The following is a 27,626-nucleotide window of genomic DNA, read 5'->3' as shown; positions in this document are numbered from 1 at the left end:
TTTCAAAAACTACCTATTTTAAATTCTGTCAAACTTATATGCATACTAAATAGATTTTTTCTCTTTAAAAAAAATAGTTAACATTTTTATGTGTAAATGTAGTAGTTTGTATGACAGAACTTACTTAACTTAGCAATACAAATGTAAACAAAAAAATTTTTTTGACAAAAAATCTACAACCGTTTGCATAAATGTGCTGAATATATGTTTTGCTAGAGTTACAGCGTAAATAAAACCTCCGGTGTTTGTTACTATTAATAGTGAATAGTTGTAAAAGTGGTGTATTTTTATGAAAAATATACTTGCATATATAATTTTTAAAATTAGATGATTCACTTTCGGAAAAGAAAAAAGTATTGCATTAGAACTTTGAATGGTCTAAAATATCTTGACGTCCAATTTTCATTTTCTCTTCTAGTTTCTGAGATCTAACCGGGAGGACGGACGGACAGACAGGCCACACATATAAACACTACCGTCTTTTCCCCTTTCGCGGGCCGCTAAAAAATGGCACAGACGAAGTAATACATTCAAAGTATAATAACAATAAGCAACAAAAAAAAACCTTGAGAAAGAAAGGAAGAATGACTGCTCTCTTGTTTATTTTCTCAATCTCTTTTTTTTCCTTTCGGTAATTTTATTAGGGTTGACTTTCTAGCTTCTCTCCATCTCTTTCTTATTCTTTCATTCCAGATCACATTTTCGTTTCCCCTCTTCTGCTACTTTTTTTTTCTGGGGTTATGAAATGAAGCTTTTCATATCTTGTATTAACTCCCTTTAATAATGTTGATCAAGACCTATATCTATGTTTTTTCACAACACACAAAACAGAAAGTCATTTATCAGGAGAATCTAAAATAAATAACGTAACCTTGTATAAGTCTTGTACTATTGGATTAAATCGTCCCAGTTCTATCAGTCAGATATTGAGTTTTGTGTCAATAACAGGACCCACACTTTCATTGCAAGGAATGCCCCTGGGCACTGTTAAATGACTTTTTCTCTATTTCCTGCTAAATCACAGTCTAGACTACAATCTACTGTAGAGTTCAGCAATCGAGTGTCATTTTAGTCCTTGTGCATGATCTACTTTGAACTAGGAATGTCTCTAAAGTCTTAGATCAATGAAGACAATTCAAGCCATCTTTACAAGAAAGTCAATAAAGCCAACAGTTACATCCCTTGATATTGTGTCGATTCAAGACAAAAAAAGGAAGATGGAAATTTTAAAAAAAAAATTAAACTTCGCTTATAATGAAAGTAATTACATCATTTATTTTGAATCAGTCATGTAATTAATTGTTAATAGATCTAGACTAACAATTCAGTGGTGTAGGTAGAGGTGGGGGGGGGGGAGTTTGGAATCATTATTTCTTCCACACCTAATCTCGGATTAAACTAAACATTTGCACAATTATTCCTTTTACCTGACAAAACAACAACCAAAAATGTAAAAAAAAAAGTTAATTAACTATTGGTAATTAATCATTTTGTTTGGTATCTCGAACAAGTGAAAGAAATGGTACTGACAGATGTGGTGGTATACGCTAAATTAGTCCCCTTTATAGGTCGCCGATTTAAAGCAAGTTTGAAACAAATAACAGATAAGTATACTATCTTCTGTTTTCATACACACCTCTCTAGCAGAGTGGTTAGAATGTCAGTTTGAATCATGAGATCTTCTGTTTTCATACACACCTCTCTAGCAGAGAGGTTAGAATGTCAGTTTGAATCATGAGTTCTTCTGTTTTCATACACACCGCTCTAGCAGAGTGGTTAGAATGTCAGCTTGAGGAGGTTTGAGTCATGAGTTCTTCTGTTTTCATACACACCTCTCTAGCAGAGTGGTTAGAATGTCAGCTTGAGGAGGCTTGAATCATGAGATCTTCTGTTTTCATACACACCGCTCTAGCAGAGTGGTTAGAATGTCAGCTTGAGGAGGTTTGAGTCATGAGTTCCAATTCAGGTCGTTCTCCTTTTTTTATAAATGTACATACGGCCAAGACCCATGAAATTATATGAAGTGTTGAGGCTCGGGTACAATTTAACTTTTTTTTTTGCAGTGAACTTGCCAGTGATAGGTGTGTTAGAAACTTGCTCACTCCCAGTGAGTGGTGTGTTAGAAACTTGCTCACTCCCAGTGATTGGTGTGTTAGAAACTTGCTCACTCCCAGTGAGTGGTGTGTTAGAAACTTGCTCACTCCCAGTGATAGGTGTGTTAGAAACTTGCTCACTCCCAGTTATTGGTGTGTTAGAAACTTGCTCACTCCCAGTTATTGGTGTGTTAGAAACGTGCTCACTGCCAGTGATAGGTGTGTTAGAAACTTGCTCACTCCCAGTGAGTGGTGTGTTAGAAACTTGCTCACTGCCAGTGATAGGTGTGTTAGAAACTTGCTCACTGCCAGTGATAGGTGTGTTAGAAACTTGCTCACTGCCAGTGATAGGTGTGTTAGAAACTTGCTCACTGCCAGTGAAATGTGTGTTAGAAACTTGCTCACTGCCAGTGATAGGTGTGTTAGAAACTTGCTCACTGCCAGTGATAGGTGTGTTAGAAACTTGCTCACTGCCAGTGATTGGTGTGTTAGAAACTTGCTTACTCCCAGTGATTGGTGTGTTAGAAACTTGCTTACTCCCAGTGATTGGTGTGTTAGAAACTTGCTTACTCCCAGTTATTGGTGTGTTAGAAACTTGCTTACTCCCAGTGATTGGTGTGTTAGAAACTTGCTTACTCCCAGTGATTGGTGTGTTAGAAACTTGCTTACTCCCAGTGATTGGTGTGTTAGAAACTTGCTTACTCCCAGTGATTGGTGTGTTAGAAACTTGCTTACTACCAGTGATTGGTGTGTTAGAAACTTGCTCACTGCTCTAGATCAGAGGAAGCTCTCCTCCCCCATTTCACTTGGTTAGACAGCTCTCAACTGCTCTCAACAGCTCTAAACCAGGTTTGAGCGAAAGCTTTTATTTGACAGGTTACAAGCAGATGCAAATTCGTTAAACCAGTTTTTTTCCTAAGGTACTCGGGACTAGACGCAAGGCCAAAGGTCAATCATTCCAGATACACGGCTCTCATTTTCCCTCTGTCCACCTCAACTGCCGTGTGGGAGTCAACCATGGACACGACTTGTTGATTCTGACCTCCCGCCACTCTCATTTGTTTCGATTCAATTTGGTCCTGCTGGGGGGTGGGGCGCGAGATTCTGTTTCCTTGTTGGCCTATTTGTCTCCTCTAACAAACCTTTCCACCTGGGCACCACATTGAAATTGAGATGCATTGCCCGGGGTGGCGTTTACCTGAGTTTATTAGGGGTGATAACAGCGCCCTAGCTCTAAACGTACTTTTAATGTGTACTAATGTAGCCTCCATTGCCTACTGGCTGTACTAATGTAGCCTCCATTGCCTACTGGCTGTACTAATGTAGCCTCCATTGCCTACTGGCTGTACTAATGTAGCCTCCATTGCCTACTGGCTGTACTAATGTAGCCTCCATTGCCTACTGGCTGTACTAATGTAGCCTACATTGCCTACTGGCTGTACTAATGTAGCCTCCATTGCCTACTGGCTGTACTAATGTAGCCTCCATTGCCTACTGGCTGTACTAATGTAGCCTCCATTGCCTACTGGCTGTACTAATGTAGCCTACATTGCCTACTGGCATGTTTAACAATGAAATGGTAGTTCAATTAAAAAAAAACATTTTTAAAACTTTCAGATTTTTCGGACACTGAATTCTGTATTGATAATAACATGAAGTACATGTAAATATTACACAACAACAATAGCAGCATGCATGACCATCATAGTGTGCTGTGTTTGTTAAATCAAGTGTCTGACAAGTAAATAAGCCATGAGCAAGTTCAATGCCAAAGGATAAAGACTATGTCAGAATAAAATGATACTAGCGACATGGACAAGGGATTATTTGAAGGTTTGAACCTAGTTCAGTCAAAGAAATGAGTGCTAGAAAATTGATGTATGAAACACATTATAATATTAGATTAGTAAAACATTGCATCACTTTGTAATTAAAACAATCAAAGTTATATGCATCAATATTGTTGGTCTAAACTGATCATGCTTGGTATAAACTTTCTGGACCAGCCGATTTTTACACATTGCTTCTTGAAGTTTGTATAGAATGCATATCAGTCTGTTTCATTTCTAAAAGAAACTTCCTTCAATCCTATCACTATCCATCATTTAAAAACCTTCCAATACTGTCTATCCATCTATTACTTAGAAACCCTAAATGAAATTTGAAATTCAAAGTTCAATCGTGACCCCTAATGGAGTAGGCCAATTGCTAAAATTAACAATTGTGCAACATAGCATTGTGACTGTCTATCTGACATTTAGTCTAGACATTCGTAGAAATTTCTCAAAAGAAAAAACAAAAATTAACTAAAACGAGGCTCTAGAGTGTTGAACAGCACAAAGTGTAGATAGAAAATTTCAAAAGAAGGAGTACTTCAAAGATCTAATTCTACAATACTGTCACAGCGATGGTCAACAAGATGATTCATCAACACTAGATTAGACATTAACAATATTTCGTTGTTTATATTAAATACATACATTCAAAGCATTTTATTGAAAAGCAAGCATCCAATACTTTTGGTCTGCTAATATTGTCTCACTATTTTTTCAAGAGAATGTGGTGTGACACATTGATGTCTTCCAATTGGTCTGAATTAAAGCTGATAATGAGGTCAGTCTTGCCAACTTTGGTAGGAATTATAGGAAGAGTTGCCATAAATGTGCTGTTAGCTGCTACATTACTGGGAGAAAAAATAGAAATGACAAAAGGGTTATTACAAAATTGGGCTTAATGTATAATACAAAAGAACTATAATAATATCAGCGCAGGGAGGGGGCTGTTTGTGCATCTACACTAGCACATCAAATAGCAGGCAATTCCAAATTAAGAATTAAATGTAATTTGATATTGTGACATAGTGAGTGTAAGATGTCTTCTTTTTGTATTCACCTTTCTGTTTTACTCTTTTTTTTTCATGTCTACTTGTACAATTCGATGGCTTTTCATTTCTATTACATGCAAATTAGATATTTGTTTTAAGTTTCTAAATACTAGATTCTCATTCTTGAAGAGTCCATTTCTGCTGTCTGGACAGGACCTACATTTTCTCATAGGTTTTATAAAGCATGTGTGTAAAGTTAAAGTAAAGTTTAAATCTATGCCAAGGCAATATTCTGTTCAACTTGTAAGCATTGAAGCACTATAGTTTATTATTCAGTCAGTCTTGGACTCACGTTTGTGGGAACTTGAAAGATTGAGCCAAGCCATCCACAACAACATAACAATTAGTGAGGTCTCTGTTGAGTGGATTAGTGAAGGAAACATCAACAGTGAACTGCTGGCCACTTACTGCTTCACTTGGTGCCTATGAAACAAAGTATTTGTCACAAGGTTACTGCTTCACTTGGTGCCTATGTGGCAAACAATATTACGGATTTAGTTACTAGGACTCAAATTTAGAACAAAATTACCTTAATTGCAAGATGGGGCTTACGAAGTCTAAAATCATCTTTCTTGGTGAAATACTGCTCCGTTTCTTGTACAACTGCCCAAATTGTAACATCCAGCATACAACAATCTTTGAGCTTACCATCGTAGTCAGCCTGAGTAGCGACAACAAAAACGGATTGCTCTAGCCAAAGAAAGAACAAACAAAATATGTGAACAAATGAATTAAAAAGTTGCTAGTTTAATGATTGCTCATTAAATGACTGATAGTTACTGAGTTGTTCTTTTATTGATATAGACCAATTGATTAGTTCTAAAATGTGAATAAAAAGCCTTGTAAGTAAAATTGCAACTAATCAGTTCCAGATTACCTTCCCCTGGGTTTATGGTAACAGGACCAAAAGGGTTTGAGGTGACTGGTTCAGCCACTACGCCAGTGTAATACATGCTCTTCACCTCAATACGACCAGTTACTGTCCGGACTTCAACTCCACCATTCTTCATTCGAAATCTCAGCTCAAAGTTCCCCCCAACAAATGTGGCACTTTCGTCTTGATCAACAGAAAACTCAATGTCCTTTGAAATAGACAATTAGGGAGTTAGTCTAAAGTCTAAATAAAGATTGACTGATAAAGATTGACTGATTTAAAGATGAGTGATGTATGTTTTGTATGCATGTTCAATACGTACATAAACACATCAAGAAAAGTACTTAAAGATGTTCTTAATGTGTTGATTAAAAAAATATTTCTTTCTTTTTATTAGTCTTTATACCTTTCTATCTCATTCTCTTTCTCTCTTTTTTTTTTGTTTTTCAGCTTTCAATTCTATTTTTTTTCATCTACCGTTTTCTTTGATTCTATTAATGCGTCTCTTGTTGTTTTTTTTTATCCCTTTTTTTCTTCTTTCTTTTTTTTTAAACTTTTTTTTTTCTCTTTCTCAACGCCACTACTGTTTAGAAACACATTTACATATACACAAAGACTTCCTATAAATAGCTCACAAGACAAAATCTTTTTTTTTGTGTTAGTAAGATTGAAAATTAAAAGAGAAAAAGAAATATGATATGTCAATAGAATGTTTCTACAAAAAAGATAAAAACTTTGTCTACTGTTTAAACAGTTTTATATCTTTCATTTTATAGTTAGAGACTATTCACTTGTAACATCTTTTTTATGTTGCTTACATTAGATTTTTGAATATAGATATCTTTTCTGTTGGAGCCAACTTGGTTAGCTCTGAGCACTGCAACTCTTTCTTCAGCTGAACCTAATGGAAAAATAGATAGATTAGATAGATAGATTAGTTGTTAGTCATTCTTTTATCTATCTACTTACCTGCCTGCCTACCAACCGACTTTCTACAAACTAGTTTCTATATCTCCTTTATGTAATCTAAATGTAATTTATCCTTTTAATGAATATGTCTTTATGTCTGCCGCTATATGTCCATTCATTTAGCTTTTATCATAACAACTCTTATCCATCTAGATTAATGTTTTTAACTTGGTAATCAATGAACTAATTCATCAACCCGTATTTAACTTAGAAAATAGGTTTCCAGGGATAACCATATTGTTACGTTTCTCCCTATCCAGGCTCACTGCAAACTGTACCACACAACACCACCAACTTAAAGAACTTGACAACTCAAGGCTCCAAAATAACATAACAGTTTAATGTCAAAGAAATCACAGCCAATACTGTACAATTGGAGATGTGTTGGTTGAGCGGTAAAGTGCTTGGCTTCCGAACCGAGGTCTGGGGGTTCGAATCCTGGTGAAGACCGGGATTTTTAATTCCGGGATCTTCGGGCGCCTCTGAGTCCACCCAACTCTAATGGGTACCTGACATTAGTTGGGGAAAAGTAAAGGCGGCTGGTTGTTGTGCTGCCCACATGACACCCTCGTTATCCATAGGCCTCAGAAACCTTTACATCATCTGGCCTATAGACCACAAGGTCTGAAAGGGGAACTTTACTTTTACTTTTTACTGTACAATTGGCAACAACTTAATACTGACTGTACAAAAGCTTCACACTCTAACGTATCAACTGTTTAACGGTGTAGCGACTCTTGCAACGGCCTCTCCAGTCTTGTTCCGGACGGACTTCACACTAGACTGGTTCTTGACTCAGACTTCGACTCGCACTTGTGAAGTTGCGAGGTAACATGAAGTCACTTGACTCTGACACCTTCGCTATAATATAGGGTCACTGCTGGCCTTCAAGAACCGGACAGAACATTGCCCGACCATTCTGGTTGATAATATGACTACATCCCTCGTGACGCTCCTGAGCACTATTCACAACACAGATCCTTCCCGAACTGTCTAGGCTGACCGTTGCAACTTGTCACGGTTGACCTCTTGTCTAGCGCTGGACTGGGGCAATTTGCTTTGGCTGTCTACACAGGGCCGGCCTTAGGCAACTGCAACCTATGCGGTTGCAGTGGGCCCCGCACTTTCTTAGGCCCCGCACTAATTCTAAGTGTAAATTATTAAATTAAACCATTATAACTATATATAATAACAGGGCTTCTGTGGCCTCCTGATTTTAAGGAAATCTCCTGAAAAGGAAAAGTACATGAAAAAGTCCTGGAAATCTCCTGAAATTATGCAAATCTCCTGAAAAATTGACAAGATTGTCATCTTTGGAGTGCCAATAAATAAAAACAGTTTTGTGAGCTTTCATGTAATAAAAATTTATTGCAAAGACGAAAGTATTTTCTAATAAAAAAAAAATCATAATTTTGACATTATGCTTATCTCTACTTAGAGACTACGCCCAGTGCAATCCGTTTCGCATAGGGCCCCGCAATTGCTAGAGCCGGCCCCGTGTCTACACACAACACTACCCCCACCTGTGTCACCAACAGGTTTATTACAATATTTCCAATGGTGTAGACTATTTATATTTAGATCAGCACTTCATTATTTATTCCAGTGAAAATTTATTCTAACAGAAATAAAAGCACAATTCGTATTAAATTCTAAACACTAAATTCGTTACCTTCCTCTGATTTATAGGTCAGTGTTATGTCCTCTCTATCATCAGAGTTGGCCGCTTTAGTGCTGATATTTTTTCCAATCCTTCAAAACAAATTACAATTACTTTTATTATTATTATTATTATTATTATATTTATGTATACAGAAACAAAAGTCTGATAGACTCACAGTCTTTTATCTGTGTACACAGACTTCAGTTTTCCTTCGGAGTCTGGCACCCAATAAATACGATCAGCATTGACTTCTGCAAACACGAAAGGACCATCATAGGGAAGATTAACCTCCCCTTGTTTCACTGCAGCAACAGAGGTTGGTCCACAGCAGTACACATCTAAACACAAGACAATAAGTAGAGTATTATTAACTCTCTCTACACTTCTTTTGAAGTTAATCAGTGCAAGGTTGTGATACTAGTCAAGATAAGCTTTTTAAAAAGGTTTGGCTACATGAGGTAGTGAAACTCAGTGGCGTCACTAAGGGGGTGCGGTCCGCACTGGGTGACACCCAATAAGGGGTAAACTTCATTCTTCTTAATAAACATACCGTGTTCTTGAGTGTATTCTTATTAGAATTTAAGAGTGTGTACGTAGTATTCAGAGACAAAAGTGAATTAAATTAAACAAAAACTTCAACTTTCAAAACGTAACACCACATTGATTAGAAAATAAAGGGAGGGCATCCTTTATATATCAAGATAGATTAGTGAAATATTGGTTATCTCTCATAGAAGCACGTAGAAACCTATAGGCCTACTGAACAAATCTAACGATAGCTAGAAATTTAACTTTGCTAATCAGAAAAAAAAAACTCTTACTAAATAGATTTCAAAGAGTGTCAACTAAAAACAAACTTTATGTCCAATTATTCTTTCTAATCGTCTATAGTCTTACTATAGCATGATGAATAACAATTTATTTGTAATAAATATCTTTTGCTTCATGCATATGCTAGCTGGATACCAAACCCTAGTCAGATACAATGTATAAGTGTTTGGTTTTTACATTAAATATATAGCGACCTTGTCTGCATTAGGTGTGGAAAAAATATGTAGGTCACAAATGGGTTTGTGTAGTCCTGTGAAGACATTGCCTTAGTTAGACATTAAGTAGGATGAAAGAAGTATTTACAGTCAGATGCCTCTTGTGGTGTAGCATCAAATGCTTGCCAACCACCATATCCATTGGGAAGATCTGGTCTAGCCATCCAAGCTTCATTCCAAACATGAAAGTTCCTGAAAGAGAACATGTTGGTTTTTATTGCAGGAAAAAAAAATCATTGAATAGTTGAGCCCAAAGTTTCTGTCCATATTTGGCATTGGAAATGTTAAATGTTAGAAACATTAGAAAAGACTTAAAAGAAATACAGGTGGAGATATTGGGTTTTATTGCTCCCTTTTCACAACTTGTGATCTATAGGGCAGATGATGTAAAGGCCATCTGTTTCTTTGGCCCATGGTTAATGAGGGTAACATGTGGTCAGCACAACAACCAATCGCCTTTACGGTCACGTCAGGTAGCCATTAGAGCTGGGTGGACTCGGAAAAGCCATAAAGATCCCGACATTAAAAATCCCAGTCTTCACCAGGATTCAAACCCTCCAGTTTGAAAGCCAAACACTTTACCACTCACCCACTGCACCTCCATTGCTCATTATCGGGCATGGTATCAAGTTGACACGCATGATTTTAACTCTGTTTACGTATGAAATTGAGACTTGAAGTATTTACCAGATTGGGTCATAGTTGACACGTATGATTTTAACTTAACTCTGTTTACGTATGAAACGGAGACTTGAAATATTTACCAGATTGAGTCATAGTTGACACTATGATTTTAACTTAACTCTGTTTACGTATGAAATGGAGACTTGAAATATTTACCAGATTGAGTCATAGTTGAGAGCATCATTGCTTGCTCCATCACTTGTGAAATGGACATCAATTGTGATGGAACCATCAGTGTCATGTGCCGAAGCATAATTGGTGACACTTCTTGCTGGGATACCCAGAGCTCTACAAACTAAATGTTGTCATAGACAATAAGAACACGTTGAAACAGATTCTTGGATGAGTTACTCTAATACTACTGCCTAGTACTTTAAAATTGAACTAAAATGGGCAACATAAAGAACCAACTTGTAGTGGAGAGACCAGAGAAAACCCAACACTGGCCAAATTTGACTGGACACTTGGTTTGCCAATACTCCTCTAAGATTGCTGCTGACCCCGTCCAAGACAGTGGAGATCGACCACCTCTGTAGTCTCCTGACCAGTTACCAGCAAGAACACCACCTTCATCCGAGGAATTGACCTGATACAATTGATAAGAATATTCTAAGTTACTTGATACATCGGATAGACTGTCAAACAAAACACAGAAATTATTTGGTCATTTAAATATGTATTTATATCTAAGTGCTATTAAGTTAGTCATATAAATGTTACATCAAGAGTAATAGTCCATCATTCAACTAAATAAATTACCAAAACTATTGATAAAGTTTTGGTCTCTTACCAAAGCTGAAATTTTCCTGACAACATTGATAGGATTCCCCCTGACCTCCCATTTGAGTTCAGAAATGTCTAACAAATACAACGCCACATCAAGGATGCAAGTCTCAAACTGAAATAAAAATAAAATGCTCATTTGAAATAAGTTTCTGAGAACAAAATATTACTGTGACGTTACAGTTCTTCTTTCTTATCTTATATAACACAGACGTTACTTCAAAAAAGAAGATGATTACGTCCTACGCGTCATGCATTTAGTCATGCATATTAACCAATGACTTAAATTCTGCCAAGTCACTGGTTTTCCTGGCTAGCTCAGGCAACCCATTCCATGCTCTAATAGCACTAGGGAAGAAGGAGTATTTGTACAAATTTGTCCTAGCATATGGGATGAGGAATGTGCCTTTATCTTTGTGTCTTTCAGAGTATTTTATTAAATTTTGTTTTTGTATTTGAAGATTATGGTTCAGTATTTTATGTATAATTGCTACTTTACTTTTGAGTCTTCTGTCCTGAAGGCTTTCTAAATTTAGTGATTTTACTAAAGGTGTTACTCTAGTCAAATGTGAATATTCGTTTGTTATGAATCTCACTGTTCTATTTTGTGTCTGTTCAAATTTCTTAATGTTTTCTTGAGTTGAAGGGTCCCAAACGGAGGATGCATATTCTATTATTGGCCTAACCAAGGTTAAATAACATTTTAGTTTCATGTTCTTATTTGATTTTATAGAAATTTCTTTTAATAAACCCTATTGCTTTGTTTGATTTTTTTTTATAGTTTCATCAATATGTGGATTCCATGACAGTTTTTCATTTATTATAACACCTAGGTATTTTGCGTTTTTAGTCTGTGTTACTGGTTTGCCATGAATAAGATAAGTGGAATTAATTTGTTTTAGTTTTTTTGTTACTCTTAACAACTGACATTTTTCTGGGTGAAAAGACATGCTCCAATTTGATTCCCATTTCTGTAATTCATCTAATTCTCTTTGTAAAATATCTGTGTCTTGTGTTGTTTTTATTGTTCTATATATTATGCAATTGTCTGCAAATAATCTGACTTTCAGTTCAACAGTTTAACTCGTATCGAGCTAAATTGGGGAAACACGAGACCAGAAATACTCATGGAGATATTTCTTTGGAATTGAATTGGTGTGATTCCAAGACAACACTACACTTGTTCAATGTATTTCATTCACAAGATTGATTTACTATGTAAGGAATATCTTCTGTGCGGTATTTAGTATTGAGTTGTATTTATGTGAAGATCAGCTAAATACTATTGGAGACCAATACAAGCACATCAAGTCACAATCACGTGATACAAAATCGGGGAGCGACAGAAAATCTCTGGTATCGTAGACGTGGCAGTCAAGGCCTAGTAGACTTAGTCAGGGCTGGTATCAGATCAAGAAGGAGTCGGGGCCTAGTAGACTTAGTCAGGGCTGGTATCAGATCAAGAAGGAGTCGGGGCCTAGTAGACGTAGTCAGGGCTGGTATCAGATCAAGAAGGAGTCGGGGCCTAGTAGACGTAGTCAGGGCTGGTATCAGATCAAGAAGGAGTCGGGGCCTAGTAGACTTAGTCAGGGCTGGTATCAGATCAAGAAGGAGTCGGGGCCTAGTAGACTTAGTCAGGGCTGGTATCAGATCAAGAAGGAGTCGGGGCCTAGTAGACTTAGTCAGGGCTGGTATCAGATCAAGAAGGAGTCGGGGCCTAGTAGACTTAGTCAGGGCTGGTATCAGATCAAGAAGGAGTCGGGGCCTAGTAGACTTAGTCAGGGCTGGTATCAGATCAAGAAGGAGTCGGGGCCTAGTAGACGTAGTCAGGGCTGGTATCAGATCAAGAAGGAGTCGGGGCCTAGTAGACGTAGTCAGGGCTGGTATCAGATCAAGAAGGAGTCGGGGCCTAGTAGACGTAGTCAGGGCTGGTATCAGATCAAGAAGGAGTCGGGGCCTAGTAGACGTAGTCAGGGCTGGTATCAGATCAAGAAGGAGTCGGGGCCTAGTAGACGTAGTCAGGGCTGGTATCAGATCAAGAAGGAGTCGGGGCCTAGTAGACGTAGTCAGGGCTGGTATCAGATCAAGAAGAAGTCACGGCCTAGTAGACCTAGTCAGGGCTGGTAACAGATCTAGAAGAAGTCAGGGCCTAGTAGACCTAGTCAGAGCTGGTAACAGATCTAGAAGAAGTCAGACATAGGGCTGGAAACAGTAAGTAGTCAGAACTTATGTTTTCTTGCACTATTCATCCCAGTAAAAAAAGTCTAATAAATATAGAGGTGGCAATATGTGAGAGACATTCCAAAAAGTATCATATGTTTGTAAAATGCTTTACATGTTTGGGATGTTCCTTTAGAGTTGAAGATAATTTACTTCCTAGTCCAAACATCACGCAGGACGACGGGAGATGCCAGATGACAGCGTTAGAACCCGGGACCATCAAGAAGTCCGAACGACAGTCCAGCTCAAATAGCGCTCATAATTTTGACCATTCTGACACAAGAAAGTCGCAAAGAATCACTTTAGCGGAGAGGCGTTCAAAGAGTTTTGAATCGATATAATTGAAACGCCTCTCGCGAAGAAGAGTATACATATTTCTTACTTCAAATAGTTTAGTTATATTTATATTTTAATGCCATTACACTAACAATGCAAAAGTTTGACTCGTGAAAAATGAATTGGTTCGTCCCCCCCTCCCCACATGTCAGGAAGTAACAGTTTGAGAAACGCTGGATAAGATCTAGCGACATAATTTGTAAAGCCTTTGTAGAAATAAATCGACCATTTCGGTTTGAAAAGGGGCAGTGGGGGGGGGGGGGTAAAAGACTTGGTAGCGGGTAAAAGGGCGGTAATCGTCATGAACGATGATAAGTGTACTAAGGTGTAGGTAAGAACTGCGACTAGGCCAAGGTCTAGTTCAATCAAAAACATTAACGCGCAGAGAAAGGACCAAAAATGATATGAAACACTATGTTATGAAGTAAAAAAACAAATTTTTTGTATGATCTTTGTAACGAATGTGTCTTTGCAGGCTGTTCACAGTGTCAAATTATTGGTCTTGTCTTGTACGTTTGTGTCTCGTCTGTGGAAGAGACAAGCGAGAGAGTGTTGCTGGTTTGAACTTTGTGCCCGTCACGTGGCCTGCTAACAAGTTTCTTTCAATAAAACTCAGTTTGTTGTTGTACTTTTAGGACAGGAGAGTACAAACAAGAACAACATGTTTCAAAAATAACAACAAAGTTTATATGAAGTGTAAGGAGTAGCTTAGTTTGGATCAGTCGTGTCATTGTACTCCTGAGTAACGTAGAAATAATAAATCTGTGCGATTAGAAATATTTTACCAATTGATTTTTTTTTCAGCTTTTAACTTTCTCAATGCGCAATGCACTTGTTTGGACCAGTTGGAAAAGGGCTTTATCCGAGGTTGGGCGTGGGAGAAACAACGTGTGCACAAATGTTGCCAGACAGAGATGATGCAAGCTTTGTGAACAAAATAGTAGGGACTAAATGAGTGTTTCTTCAGTGGATGCTTGAAAGCTTGTATCAGAGAGCTCGGTGACCAATGCTGGCTAATGTTTTACCAGTGGGCAACACAAACTTATCGGGGGCCCCCAAAAACTGTCCGTGTGATAAATTGTCACATTTATACTAAAATATATTATTGAGAATTTTGTAATAAAATATGTGAGGTGTCGGTAATTTTAACAATGATTTCCTCTGTATTTAAGATACAAGTAACAAGTATCAAGTATTTCCTTTATTTTACTGTCTACACGTGCAGTCACTGAGAACGCCCCTGCGTGTTTCCCTTACACGAGCACGTGTTGAACATTTGTTGTTCTTTACAGCCGGCAGACGTGACAATACGTTAAATCATTTTATCAAAGCTTTTATCAACTCACTCTGTCTATCTGTCTGTCTGGTATAAGATAAAATTATTCAATAGTACCAATATTTATGCTCTAAATCCACCACTGAATAGCATGCTCATAAGCAATCAGTAGGCTATGTAGCGTACACTACATAATCACATAGTTGCTTAAAGTAACGAATACAAACGTACACAAATATGTTCAAAGATGTACATGAATTTGCTTTAACAAAGCGTATTTCATTGCCGAACTACAAGGTTGACTTTTACCTGTCCGAAATTCCATGGTTTGGGAGTAATGCTGTTTTTATTTCCAGAGTAAATAAATCCAGTCTCATTCAACACGTATTCTTTCAAGAGTCGATCATTACTCATATATACAGAATCATCTAGGGAAAAAAATGGTATTCATCTGTACATGCAAGTAAAACATCGAATGAGCTTTACAAAAAAAAAAAGGCCATTAAAAGTGTGTGTGTGTGGGGGGGGGGGGAATTAGACGAATTGTGTTTTTGTATTTGCTTGATCTTTTTTTTGAGGCTTTACGTGTGCTGTAGGGGCTGTACTTTCTATACCTGTGCTGTAAGGGCTGTATTTTCTATACGTGTTTTGTAGGGGCTGTACTTTCTATACCTGTGCTTTAGGGGCTGTACTTTCTATACCTGTGCTGTAGGGGCTGTACTTTCTATACCTGTGCTGTAAGGGCTGTACTTTCTGTACGTGTGCTGTAGGGGCTGTACTTTCTGTACGTGTGCTGTTGGAGCTATACCTGTGCTGTTGGAGCTATACCTGTGCTCAAAGAAGGACCTTTTGGATCTGCCATTATGGCGCGATGGTCTTTTGGTGCAGGGGACGTTTTAGTGCGAAATGTTCTGATCACGTTTATGTTTATTGTGTTATTTTTAGCGGCCCCGAAAGGGGAAAAGACGCTATTAGTTTTGTGTGGCCTGTCCGTCCGACCGTCCCGTTTAGATCTCAGAAACTAGAGGAGAAAATGAACATCGGACATCATGATATTTTAGATCATTCAAAGTTCTGATGCAACGGCTACTTTTTTCTTTTCCGAAATTGAACCATCTAATTTAAAAATTTTCTATGCAAGCAGATTTTTCAAAAAAATACACCACTTTTAAATGAAAAACTTTAGGGATGGTAAGTATTCTGTAGAGGTCACAGACTTCTTCATTGATAAATCAAGCTTCATTCATAGATTCGCGCACTGGTACAAAATTTTTGCATCTATGGTCGCAATGTAAAAAGTATCAATGGATCATTATAAAATATATTTTTCATTTATTAACTAACTCATGGAATAGAATACTGATTCAAATGCAGTTTTAAAAAAAGAATTTTAATAAGAACTTCGTTTTAGTTGAAATATTTAAAAAAAAACTACTTTTATAGCGCGGTTTTGACATATCTTCATGATACACTTGACAACAATCTAAATTAGACTCAATAGAGGCCAGATGTAGATCTAGATTTAGATTTGAACGTATTTAATAATTTGAAAAAAATTTATATTTATAAATTATTAAGGAAATAGTTTATCTTCTTACAGCTTAGGAGTGCAGAGTTATTTATTATGTAAACAGTAGTATCACATTAAGAAGTGAGTGTGATGCCAACAGCATAGTGCATTATTATCCAGTAGTAGGTTTACTAATCATGATCATAATATTGGTTAAAACACTAGGTCTAGTTATGTTAATATTAATAATAATAATAATAATTTTATTTATAAAGCGCTGTTAACAAACAAAATGTAGGCTCAAGGCGCTGTAACAACATTACAAACATAAACACAACTGCCGAAATAACAGTTAATCTAAAAAAGTTTTAAACAAGTAGGTCTTAATGTTCTTCTTAAAAGTGGTATAGCATGTTGTCTGTCTGAGATCAATGGGGAGTGAGTTCCAAACCTTTGGTCCGTGAACTGAAAAAGCACGCAGACCGTAGCTTTTGAGGGAGAAACGTGGCACTACTAAAAGCGTTGAGTCCATTGAGCGCAGGGTTCTCTGGGGGACATATGGAGTAATCAGTTCGCTAAGGCACAAGGGCATCTCATTGTTATATATACACTGATGACAAAGTGTGGCGACCTTGTAATCGATTCTCGCTTTCACGGGAAGCCAATGGAGCGTGCGCAAGAGCGTAGTAGCAGAATCTTGTCTAGTTTTTTTAAGGACTATTCGAGCGGCGTTGTTCTGTATACGTTGCAGCTTGGCTATTTTGTCATCAGGTATACCTGCTAGCACGGCGTTGCAGTAGTCAAGGCGGGAGAGTATGAATGCCACAGCTAGCGTTTTTGTTGACTCCGTTGTTAAATATGGTCGGATCTGGCCTAATCTGCGCATAATCTGCAGATAAAGACCTTTGCAGAGCTGATTTATGTGTGGGTCGAAAGATAGTGTTGAGTCAAAGAAAACTCCAAGATTCCGCACTACATGGACAAAAGGAACATGGCAGTTCGTGATAAAGAGAGAATCTGTGCTTTTAACTTTTGAGACATTGTTCCTAGTGCCAATCTTAATTATTTCTGTCTTGTCTTCGTTCATCTTGAGTTTATTTTCAACCATCCAATCGCTCACCCTTGCAACGGTACCACTGATATTCTCTGCCAGATGGGACACCTCTGAGGGTACTGATGAATCGTATAACTGTGAGTCATCGGCAAAGAAATGGTATAAGATGCCGGTTGGCCGTATGACACCGCTGAGTGGATATGTGTACATAGTGAACAGTACTGGGCCTAGAACTGATCCTTGGGGTACTCCGTACTTCAAAAGTAAGCTTGTTGATTCCGTCCCGCTAACAACGACACTTTGGGTGCGTTCCGTCAGGTAGGATCCAAGCCACTTTAGGACGACTCCTGCTAAACCAAAAGTTGCAGAGAATCTGGCCATCATAATTTCATGGTCTAGCGTATCAAAGGCTGCGGACAAGTCCAGCATAGAAAGAATTGATATGTGGCCTTTGTCGGAATTGTGAAGTAAGTCGTTTAGTACCCTGACCACTGCTGTCTCTGTGCTACGGCACTTCCTATATGCAGATTGAAATTCTTCCAAGAGACAGTACTGTTCAAGATGAGAAAGAATTTGCACTAACACGATGCGCTCCAGAAGCTTTGACAGGAAGGGAAGATTTGAAACCGGGCGATAGTTTTTTAGACATTCCGGGTCAAGACTGGATTTCTTTAATAAGAAGTGCATGCTTAAATTGCTGTGGTACAATGCCTGAAGTCAGTGAAGAGTTCACAATGTTGGTAATTGTAGGTACAAGCTCATCTAAACATTCAAGGAGCAAGGAGGTTGGAATGGGATCAAGGTCACATGACTTATTTGGCATCTTCAAAATAGTACTTTTGACATAATCTTCAGATACACGCTGAAACTCGCAAAAAGGAGTATTTTGAAAAATTGGAGAGTGGTCAAGCTGTGATGAGAGGGATGGCATGTCATTTCTAATCTGCTCAATCTTCCCAATGAAGAATCTATTGAAGGAATCAGGAAGTTCAGATAATGGGATAGATGACGGCAAACGTTCGTTATTTGCTCCCCCTAACATTTCAGCGGTGATCCTGAATAGCTCCTTTGAAGAACCAGAATTTTCGATTTTTTGTCGAATATGACTAGCTTTTGCGTCTCTAATCATACGGTTAACCTTGTTTTTTTCTCGTATGTATATTTGTCGATGTATCGTCAGACCTGTCTTTTGAAATGTACGTTCGGCACGTCGGCGAATAAGTTTGGCAGTCTTTATGTCTTCCGTCAACCAGGGTGCAGATGGCCTAACTGAGACTGTACGAGTGACAAGAGGTGCATGGCTGTCCAGCAACTTTTTCAAGCAAGAATTGTAATTGCTGAGAACGTCTAGCTCTATATTTAAACTATGCTCTGAAAAAATCTTCTCTTCAGTTGCTCGTCTTTATCTGCGTCAAGAGAACAATATAGTTTTTTCCAATTTATTTTATTTTAGTTTATTTCTTGTTTGTTTGTTTTTTAACTTGTACGGACATGAAACTAATGTCAATACTTGTTTTAAAACGTCTTTTGGAAATAGAAATAGAAATGAATTGATGTAGATCCTAATCCTGTGTACACCCAGCAGAGTTCGCATACAATTTAAGGGGAGAGGGAAGCATATCATTGTTTCAGGTAGGAATCTGACTTAGAATTCATAATATAAAAAAATAATATACATACAATAATATAGTAGAGTGAAATAAACTTTATTATAAAAAAATACGTGTTTCTTAAATTTTAGTCAGAATATCTCGCGCCAAAACGTCTCTTGCGTCAAATCGTCTCGCGCCAAAACGTCTCTTGCGTCAAATCGTCTCGCGCCAAAACGGTCGCGCCGAAACGTCACGTATCGACCTGTGTTGTTGGGGCTATACTTGTGCTTCTAGGAAAAGATTAAGGGGAGATAATTGTTTTGAAAAGAAATTACAGAATATATTTAATGTGTACGTGCCATTGTGAAATAGTTATATAGTTATAACTTGTACTCACTATTGCTAAGTAAAACCTATGTCTAATAGTTTAATTAGTATGAATGTAGCCTACTATTGTTAAGTAAAACCTAGGACTAATACTTTCAACGTTTCATGTACTATTATAAAGTAAAACCTATGTTAAATAGCTTAAATGTGGTAATATCATTGATGAGTATACATTATAAAAACATGTCAATTATAAGTTCCTACCTTTACACCAAGGATTAAATAGGATATAAATAACATCTTTATGCTCATATCTATAGATGCTAACTGTGTTGTTTTCTTTCTTCACGACGTCAAGTTTCAGTTTCCACTTGCCAACTAGACATGATGGCGGTGTGAAGATCTCCAAAGTCAAAACTTTGCCCTGAAATTACAAACATGTGTAACTCAAGAGTTGAGTATTGAGTTATGGTACTTGTTTATAGCCTCAATAGCTCAATAGCTTTCTTATATTTGAATCTATCTGCAACATAAATAGATCAAAGACTAGAATATTTTTAAAATAATTGTTTTCTTACCTTTTGAGAGACAATTTTAGCTCCCCATTCTTTAGGTCTATCCTCATCAGATAAAATAAACTCTACATTAGTTCCTTTGCTGACCAGAGGATTCTCACCTGAATATGAAAAGATAAAGATACAACTTCTTGACAATGGTTGCACAAATATTAATTGAATATAAAAAATTAGTATCATTTGTACTATTTCTACTTTTAATGTTAACATTGAGTCTAAATTTTATTGTTTGGGTAAATGTAATTGTCCACTGTTCATCTAAAGATAATGAACGTCAGACTTCTATTGATTCCTAGATTTAATAGACATGCAATGCTTGATGGACTCTTTGCACTTGAAGTATTGATTGAATACTTTCTTTTCATGTAGTAAGTTTCATTGCAGGGAATACGAAAGCACAACACCTATGAGTGCAGGAATACAAAAGTACTGGTTACCCCCTCAGTCCAGGTAATACGAGAGCACTGGATACCCCTCCCATCATTTCTAAGTAATGGGGCATTACATCGGACTACTAGGAATAAAAAGAATGGATAAAAATGTTGGAATTATTCAGACAGTAGACAGATTTGATTCAGACTTTACAAGTAATGAGATATTAAACCTATCTAGTATAACAATGGTACATGCGGGGAACAGAGTTATCAAAGCTTTGATGTGCTTTAAGGTATATACACTCTTCTACTACAGATACCATGTGTTCTGAGGTTAGAGTTCATGTTTATTTTAGCATTAATTGAAACAGTAAAGGTAGTGTGTACATACCAATATCAAAGACTACTCTGACATCATCTTTACTTTCATCGTAATCTTTTGAAAATGTCACATCAATTAAGAATGACAGACCACGCCTAACAACAAGTTTTGGGTTGGTCTTTGATTTGACTATGTCGAACTTATCTGTTTTGTGAGTTTTTGTGTTGCTTGGAATTTTGAAATCAACCAACACGACTGTCAACACTTTGTCTGTATCTGGGTCTGAAAGAAACACACAAGTTTGATCTTAAACTAATGGGAATCTCTTTAGAACACCTTGTCTACTACTAATGGGAATCTCTTTAGAAAACCTTGTCTACTACTAATGGGAATCTCTTTAGAACACCTTGTCTACTACTAATGGGAATCTCTTTCGAACACTTTATCTACTACTAACGGGAATCTCTTTAGAACACCTTGTTTACTACTAATGGGAATCTCTTTAGAACACCTTGTTTACTACTAATGGGAATCTCTTTAGAACACCTTGTTTACTACTAATGGGAATCTCTTTAGAACACCTTGTCTACTACTAATGGGAATCTCTTTCGAACACTTTATCTACTACTAACGGGAATCTCTTTAGAACACCTTGTTTACTACTAATGGGAATCTCTTTAGAACACCTTGTCTACTACTAATGGGAATCTCTTTAGATCACTTTGTCTACTACTAATGGGAATCTCTTTAGAACACCTTGTCTACTACTAACGGGAATCTCTTTAGAACACCTTGTCTACTACTAATGGGAATCTCTTTAGAACACCTTGTCTACTACTAATGGGAATCTCTTTAGAACACTTTGTCTACTACTAATGGGAATCTCTTTCGAACACTTTGTCTACTACTAATGGGAATCTCTTTCGAACACTTTATCTACTACTAACGTAAATCTCTTTAGAACACCTTGTCTACTACCAATAGGAATCTCTTTAGAACAACTTGTATACTATACTACTAATGGGAATATCTTTAGAACACCTTGTCTACTACCAATAGGAATATCTTTAGAACACCTTGTCTACTACTAATGGGAATCTCTTTAGATCACTTTGTCTACTACTAATGGGAATCTCTTTAGATCACTTTGTCTACTACTAATGGGAATCTCTTTAGATCACTTTGTCTACTACTAATGGGAATCTCTTTAGAACACCTTTTCTACTACTAATGGGAATCTCTTTAGATCACTTTGCCTACTACTAATGGGAATCTCTTTAGAACACCTTTTCTACTACTAATGGGAATCTCTTTAGATCACCTTGTCTACTACTAATGGGAATCTCTTTAGAACACCTTGTCTACTACTAATGGGAATCTCTTTAGAACACTTTGTCTACTACTAATGGGAATCTCTTTCGAACACTTTGTCTACTACTAATGGGAATCTCTTTCGAACACTTTATCTACTACTAACGTAAATCTCTTTAGAACACCTTGTCTACTACCAATAGGAATCTCTTTAGAACAACTTGTATACTATACTACTAATGGGAATATCTTTAGAACACCTTGTCTACTACCAATAGGAATATCTTTAGAACACCTTGTCTACTACTAATGGGAATCTCTTTAGATCACTTTGTCTACTACTAATGGGAATCTCTTTAGATCACTTTGTCTACTACTAATGGGAATCTCTTTAGATCACTTTGTCTACTACTAATGGGAATCTCTTTAGAACACCTTTTCTACTACTAATGGGAATCTCTTTAGATCACTTTGCCTACTACTAATGGGAATCTCTTTAGAACACCTTTTCTACTACTAATGGGAATCTCTTTAGATCACCTTGTCTACTACTAATGGGAATCTCTTTAGATCACTTTGTCTACTACTAATGGGAATCTCTTTAGAACACCTTTTCTACTACTAATGGGAATCTCTTTAGATCACAATGGAGGTGCGGTGACTGGGCGGTAAAGAGCTTGGCTTCCGAACCGGGGTGCCTGGTTCAAATCCTGGTAAAGACTAGGATTTTTTTTATTTAGGGATCTTTGGGCGCCTCTGAGTCCAGCCAGCTCTAATGGGTACCTGAAATTACCCGGGGAAAAGTAAAGGCGGTTTGTCGTTGTGCTGGCCACATGACACCTTAGTTAACCGTAGGCCACAGAAAAAGTTGACCCTTACATCATCTGCCCTATAGACCAAAAGGTCTGAAAGGGGAGCTTTTTTTTAGATCACCTTGTCAATAACTAATGGGACTCTCTTTAGTTCAATTTGTGTTACTTCAAAGGACTAATTTAAAGAATTGACGTGTCAGAAGTCATCACATTGTTGGTGCCCAAGCCGCGCTAAATATTATTAGACAAAAAAAAATACTGTTGACCATCTTAAAGTTACTTCTCTCTCTAATATATACGTTTTGATATGCTACTTTGTAGGAAATTACACATAATACTAGGTAACTGTAAAGTAACAATAAGACAAATATTCTAATAGGCAATAAAGTCGCTTCCTAAATGCATTACAACAGATCAGTTTCATTTACTTACTAGATTTACCTTTACAAAAATGTGTGTTATCAAATTACACCTTTGAACTCAACACAATAGGTCTGTCCTATCGAATGGAAAGTCACCACGATCTCACGATGCCACGTACGTACATTAATCAAACTAGGTCTATTGGAACAATGCTATCTACTAACTTACTAAGTTTGAATGTCAACAACGTAATCGATGTGTATGTCTGAGACTTAGTAGTATACATTCAATGTTGAACTGAATATTACATTGAATGGTCAATAAGGTCTTACGTAATATTATCTAAGTAATTAAGGCGTTGACTGTCATACATATTAAGAGACCCCAATAATAAATATTGTGGACCACCTTAAAGCTACTAATTGAGGTGGGGCTGAGTGGGGCTGAGTAGTAAAGTCTTTAGCTGCCGAACCGAGGGGTCCCGTGTTCAAATTTGCAGTGGTTCATGTGTTGTCATCGACTTTACAAGTATTTCGGGATTTTCACGAAGCCCCTGAGCCCACGTAAGACTAATGGCTACCTAACATTAGTTGGGGAAAGTAAAGAGGGTTAGTCTTTGTGCTGGCCACATGACACCCTCATTAACCGTCGGTCAAAGAAACCCTTGACCTTTACATCATCTGCCCTATACAACACAAGGTCTGTAAGGAAAACTTTTTTTTTTTACTTTAGAATTTCTAATAATAAAAATAATAATAATCTTTACTATCCGTGAGTACATTTGACAATTGTGCATTACACAATAATACGTTGAGCAAACAATGAGAGAATACTAATAGTTGGGGGTAAATGAAATTTTAAAACTAATCTGCTTAAAAGTAGAACAATAAATGTCTCATCTAAAAAGTTTGAAGGAACATAAAAGGTTTAATTCGAAACTGCTATTACGCTTCCTAGTGTTCTGTCTTATATTTATTGCAAGTAAATAACAGGTCTAACCTAATATTATGTTTGAAGGTAACTCGTTTCCACTTGAAGGCAGAGGCGTGCGCCGACCTGGACCATGAACTGAATCCCACACCGTAGTTCTGGAGTCACCAGGTTGACTTTTCTTTAAGCAAGTTATAATGACACAGTCCTTTATAAGAGAATGTTTACAACATACGCTTGAAGCACAGCCCATTGTTGTATAGAACCTTAAAAGCTTGAATTTTTCTCTAGTTCCATACTTGTAATGAACAATGAAGCCAGTCTATATCTTACAGACATTAACTAGTAGCACATTTTTCTTAAAGGGAAGATCACAAAATGAATCTAGTCTATAACAATGCTCCAAAGCTAAGTGTTCAGACCTTATGGACAGCAACCACCTATTTTCAAGTAAATGTGTTCACAGCAACTCGGTTACTCTATGTAGTAGCGTTTCTCAAATTGTGGTGAGCGCCGGGGGCGGAGGCTCGAGGTCGGTCTTATATTTTTTCAAGGGCAGCAAAAAACTATTCTACGTGGAGGTTACGTTCCTTCCCCTCCCACGGATCAGAAAATTTTGCAGTTGGAAAACGCCTATGTATTATATTATATACACTACAATATGCTTTCGTAGCGAATAGTATGTGCAGCCTTACTCGTTAATACTAATGAACTAAGTCGTACTTTAAATGATAGAAACAATAATAGTGTAACATCAACGGTATATACATGTAGTTCATAGTTAGTGTTAGATTAGGACAGCTGCGTCGTCCTCAGCAGTAGGAAGAAACGAAAGCTTGTCACTGAAATTTTCATAGAAACTCATTACCATGTCCTAGTTGTACTGTAGCATCTCTCTTTTCTATTTTGTTTGTAACTTGCGGTGTATCTTTCTTGTATGTTTTGTATCTTTTTTTTGTGTGCATGTTTGGATTTTTGCTATCCATTTTCTACTCATTCGATCGTCAACAAATTTTGCAAAAAGCTCATGCTTGATGACAACACATGAATCAATAAAAAAAAAGGAACCACTAAGTTGATGAATTGGTCGTAATTAGATGATTTAGTTGTTTTTTAGCGACCCCCGAAAGGGGAAAAGATGCTATATATTAGTTTTGTGTGGGATGTCTGTCCATCCGTCCGTCCTTCCCGTTTAGATCTCGTAAACTAGAAAAGATAGAGAAAATCCGACATCACAATATTTTAGACCATTCAAAGTTCTGATGCTACGGCTACTTTTTTCTTTTCTAAAAGCGAAAAATCTAATTTTTTAAATTACTTATGCAAGCAGTTTTTTCATAACAAATCCACTACTTTTACAACTATACACTATTAATAGTAACAAACACGGGACTCTTTAGTAGGGTAGATGTCTATATACCATATCTTCCACACATTTATGCAAATGGTTTTTGTCAAATTTTTTTTTTTACATTTTTATTGCTAAGTTAAGTAAGTTCTGTCATACTAACTACTACATTTACACAAAAGAAATGTTTACTTTTTTTAAAGAGAAAAAATTTAAGTATATAAGTTGGACATAATGTAAAACAACAATTAATAAGTAGGTTTTCATATTATCGCGTGAATTGCAACTCCACACTTATACTATAGAACACTTAATCAAAGGGAATTTTTTTTTACGGAAATGTTTTTCTTTTCTTGAGGATTTGAATAAGAGATTGACCATTTACAAAACAATTAGATCAATTAGATATTCATTATAAGACATCAGTTAGGCCAGGTTCACAACTTTACATTCACTTTCACCTATCCTTTGGTCTGCTAGAACGCTGAGGCACCACACAAGATCTGTCAACGTTCTTTCTCCATTCTTATCTGTCAATGTCTTTGATAGAATTTCATCCTGATATTCTTTCAGAAAATATTGAAACCTGCCTTTTTACCAGCCTGGAGGGACCACTTCGGGGGCCGATTTTGAGTTTGTGTTTCCACACAAACTGTCTACAAACTGTCTTTGTAACCTTGTTATTTATAGAAAGTGTACAAAGTTTAGGGGAGCTCAGCCTTATGTAGAAAATGAGAGTTTAGCATTGAGAGATATATAGAGTTAATACAAGAATCAAAATGTAAACATTATATCAATTATAAAAAAAACCTTTGTAATGGATTTGGTAATTAACATTGTCTTGTATTAATGTTCTATTAAATTTGATCATTATTAGTCCTAGCTGCATACAAACATCAGGGGTGGAAAATAGTTAATCAAAACGTTTGGTATGAATTTCATTCTCACTCCTACGAAACAAACCCAACGTTTTGATCATTATATTTTTTTTTATTTTCCATTTTAGTGAGTTTTTAAAAACTTTTGTTTATTATGTTATACGAGTGGGATATAAAGTGTGCCCCCCTCAGACTTGGTGAGTCAGAGTTTGAAGAGTTCAACAACATAGGCCTACCTAGGCAGCATCATAACAAACGATGGGGGATGCCTACCATTACGTAGCGTGCCGAATAGGAAAGGTAAGTAGTTTATCCAAAGGCTGCGACCTATTTGGACAAGTCAAGATATTGGACTTAAGACAAAAATACACCTACTTGATACAATAGTCATCCCAACAGCAATATATGCAAGCGATACATGAAAGTCTTAAGCCAAAATTGAGGAAAGACCAAATATGGCTTAACAAAGATGCCTGAGGATTTTAGGAGTCAGTTTTAGAGATCGGGTCTTAAACAAGGAAATTCTATGCTGAACTGGGAGTCGACTACTTAGTGAGGTTGTGACAGAGCGTCATATGAGGTATACTGTACATGTTCTCCGACAAAACGAGTTGCGCATACCAAGAGTTGCGATGACATGAAGGCCAATACGAGGAAAGCACAAATAGGGACATCTTCCTATAACTTGGCGCTACACTGTCATGGAGGACTTCAGAGCAGTGAACACCAGGTGGGAAGAGGCTTCAGACATTGCCAATGACAGATCTTTGTGGAGACAGCTTGCCGAACGGCGCGGAAGGATCTAAGTCTTAGCATTTTATTAATGAGTTATTAACCAGATAGTGTAAATGTGAGCGTTTTTTCTGCTGGAAAAAAAAAGACCTAAAAATCATGAAATTGCCGAAATTCTGAACTAAAAAGTCTGAAAACAAAATCTGCAATCAAGCGGGGGAGGGGGGGGCGTCTGGTTATACTCATTCTACTACTCAATTCCTGTTTGACTATTAATCATGTCAAAACGACATTAATGTTTCAAAAAATAAAATTATTGAATGAAGTGACGTCGTTTCATAGTCTAAGTGGAACTGTCACTTGTCAAGGTTGTTTTAATTGTATAAATAACAAGAAAAAGCATACAAAATATTTTTTAGAAAAAGCTTATACGAAGTGTAGTTGTAGCAATTAGTTTGGATCAGTCATGTCATTAAGTTTATAATAGATCTAGACTAACAAGAATAAATCTGGGAGATTATAAATATTTTTACCCATCGTATTTGTTTAGCGCTATTTCTTGCTTTTAGCTTTCTCACTACGCTATGATCCTAACACTTGTCTCACTACGCTATGATCCTAACACTTGCCTCACTACACTATGATCCTAACACTTGTCTCACTACGCTAT

General features: G+C 37.0%; 1 protein-coding gene across 4 annotated transcripts in view; it reads right to left on the bottom strand.

The window, feature by feature from the left end:
- Positions 1–3,704: 3,704 nt before the first annotated feature.
- LOC106051973 (hemocyte protein-glutamine gamma-glutamyltransferase-like) overlaps positions 3,705–27,626 on the bottom strand; it is a 77,006-nt gene continuing 53,084 nt past the window's right edge. For 3 of the 4 annotated variants that reach the window (XM_056036714.1, XM_056036716.1, XM_056036715.1), the window contains exons 4-18: positions 20,652–20,864; positions 19,890–19,987; positions 19,576–19,735; positions 15,138–15,256; positions 11,004–11,111; positions 10,625–10,799; positions 10,370–10,508; positions 9,618–9,721; positions 8,659–8,821; positions 8,493–8,572; positions 6,670–6,752; positions 5,855–6,059; positions 5,507–5,667; positions 5,270–5,400; positions 3,705–4,776 (exon numbers count right to left, since the gene is read on the bottom strand). In XM_056036714.1, the coding sequence (XP_055892689.1) occupies positions 4,635–4,776; positions 5,270–5,400; positions 5,507–5,667; positions 5,855–6,059; positions 6,670–6,752; positions 8,493–8,572; positions 8,659–8,821; positions 9,618–9,721; positions 10,370–10,508; positions 10,625–10,799; positions 11,004–11,111; positions 15,138–15,256; positions 19,576–19,735; positions 19,890–19,987; positions 20,652–20,864 (2,081 nt within the window). In that variant the 3' untranslated portion in view covers positions 3,705–4,634. Of the gene's footprint in view, positions 4,777–5,269; positions 5,401–5,506; positions 5,668–5,854; positions 6,060–6,669; positions 6,753–8,492; positions 8,573–8,658; positions 8,822–9,617; positions 9,722–10,369; positions 10,509–10,624; positions 10,800–11,003; positions 11,112–15,137; positions 15,257–19,575; positions 19,736–19,889; positions 19,988–20,651; positions 20,865–24,067; positions 24,439–27,626 lie in introns of all 4 variants that reach the window. The other variant, XM_056036717.1, reaches the window with a different exon arrangement.

This window comes from Biomphalaria glabrata, chromosome 7, assembly GCF_947242115.1.
Source record: "Biomphalaria glabrata chromosome 7, xgBioGlab47.1, whole genome shotgun sequence".
NCBI classification, from domain to species: domain Eukaryota; kingdom Metazoa; phylum Mollusca; class Gastropoda; family Planorbidae; genus Biomphalaria; species Biomphalaria glabrata.
Note: the sequence above shows the minus strand (reverse complement) of the source record. Positions and strands in the feature narration are given on the sequence as shown.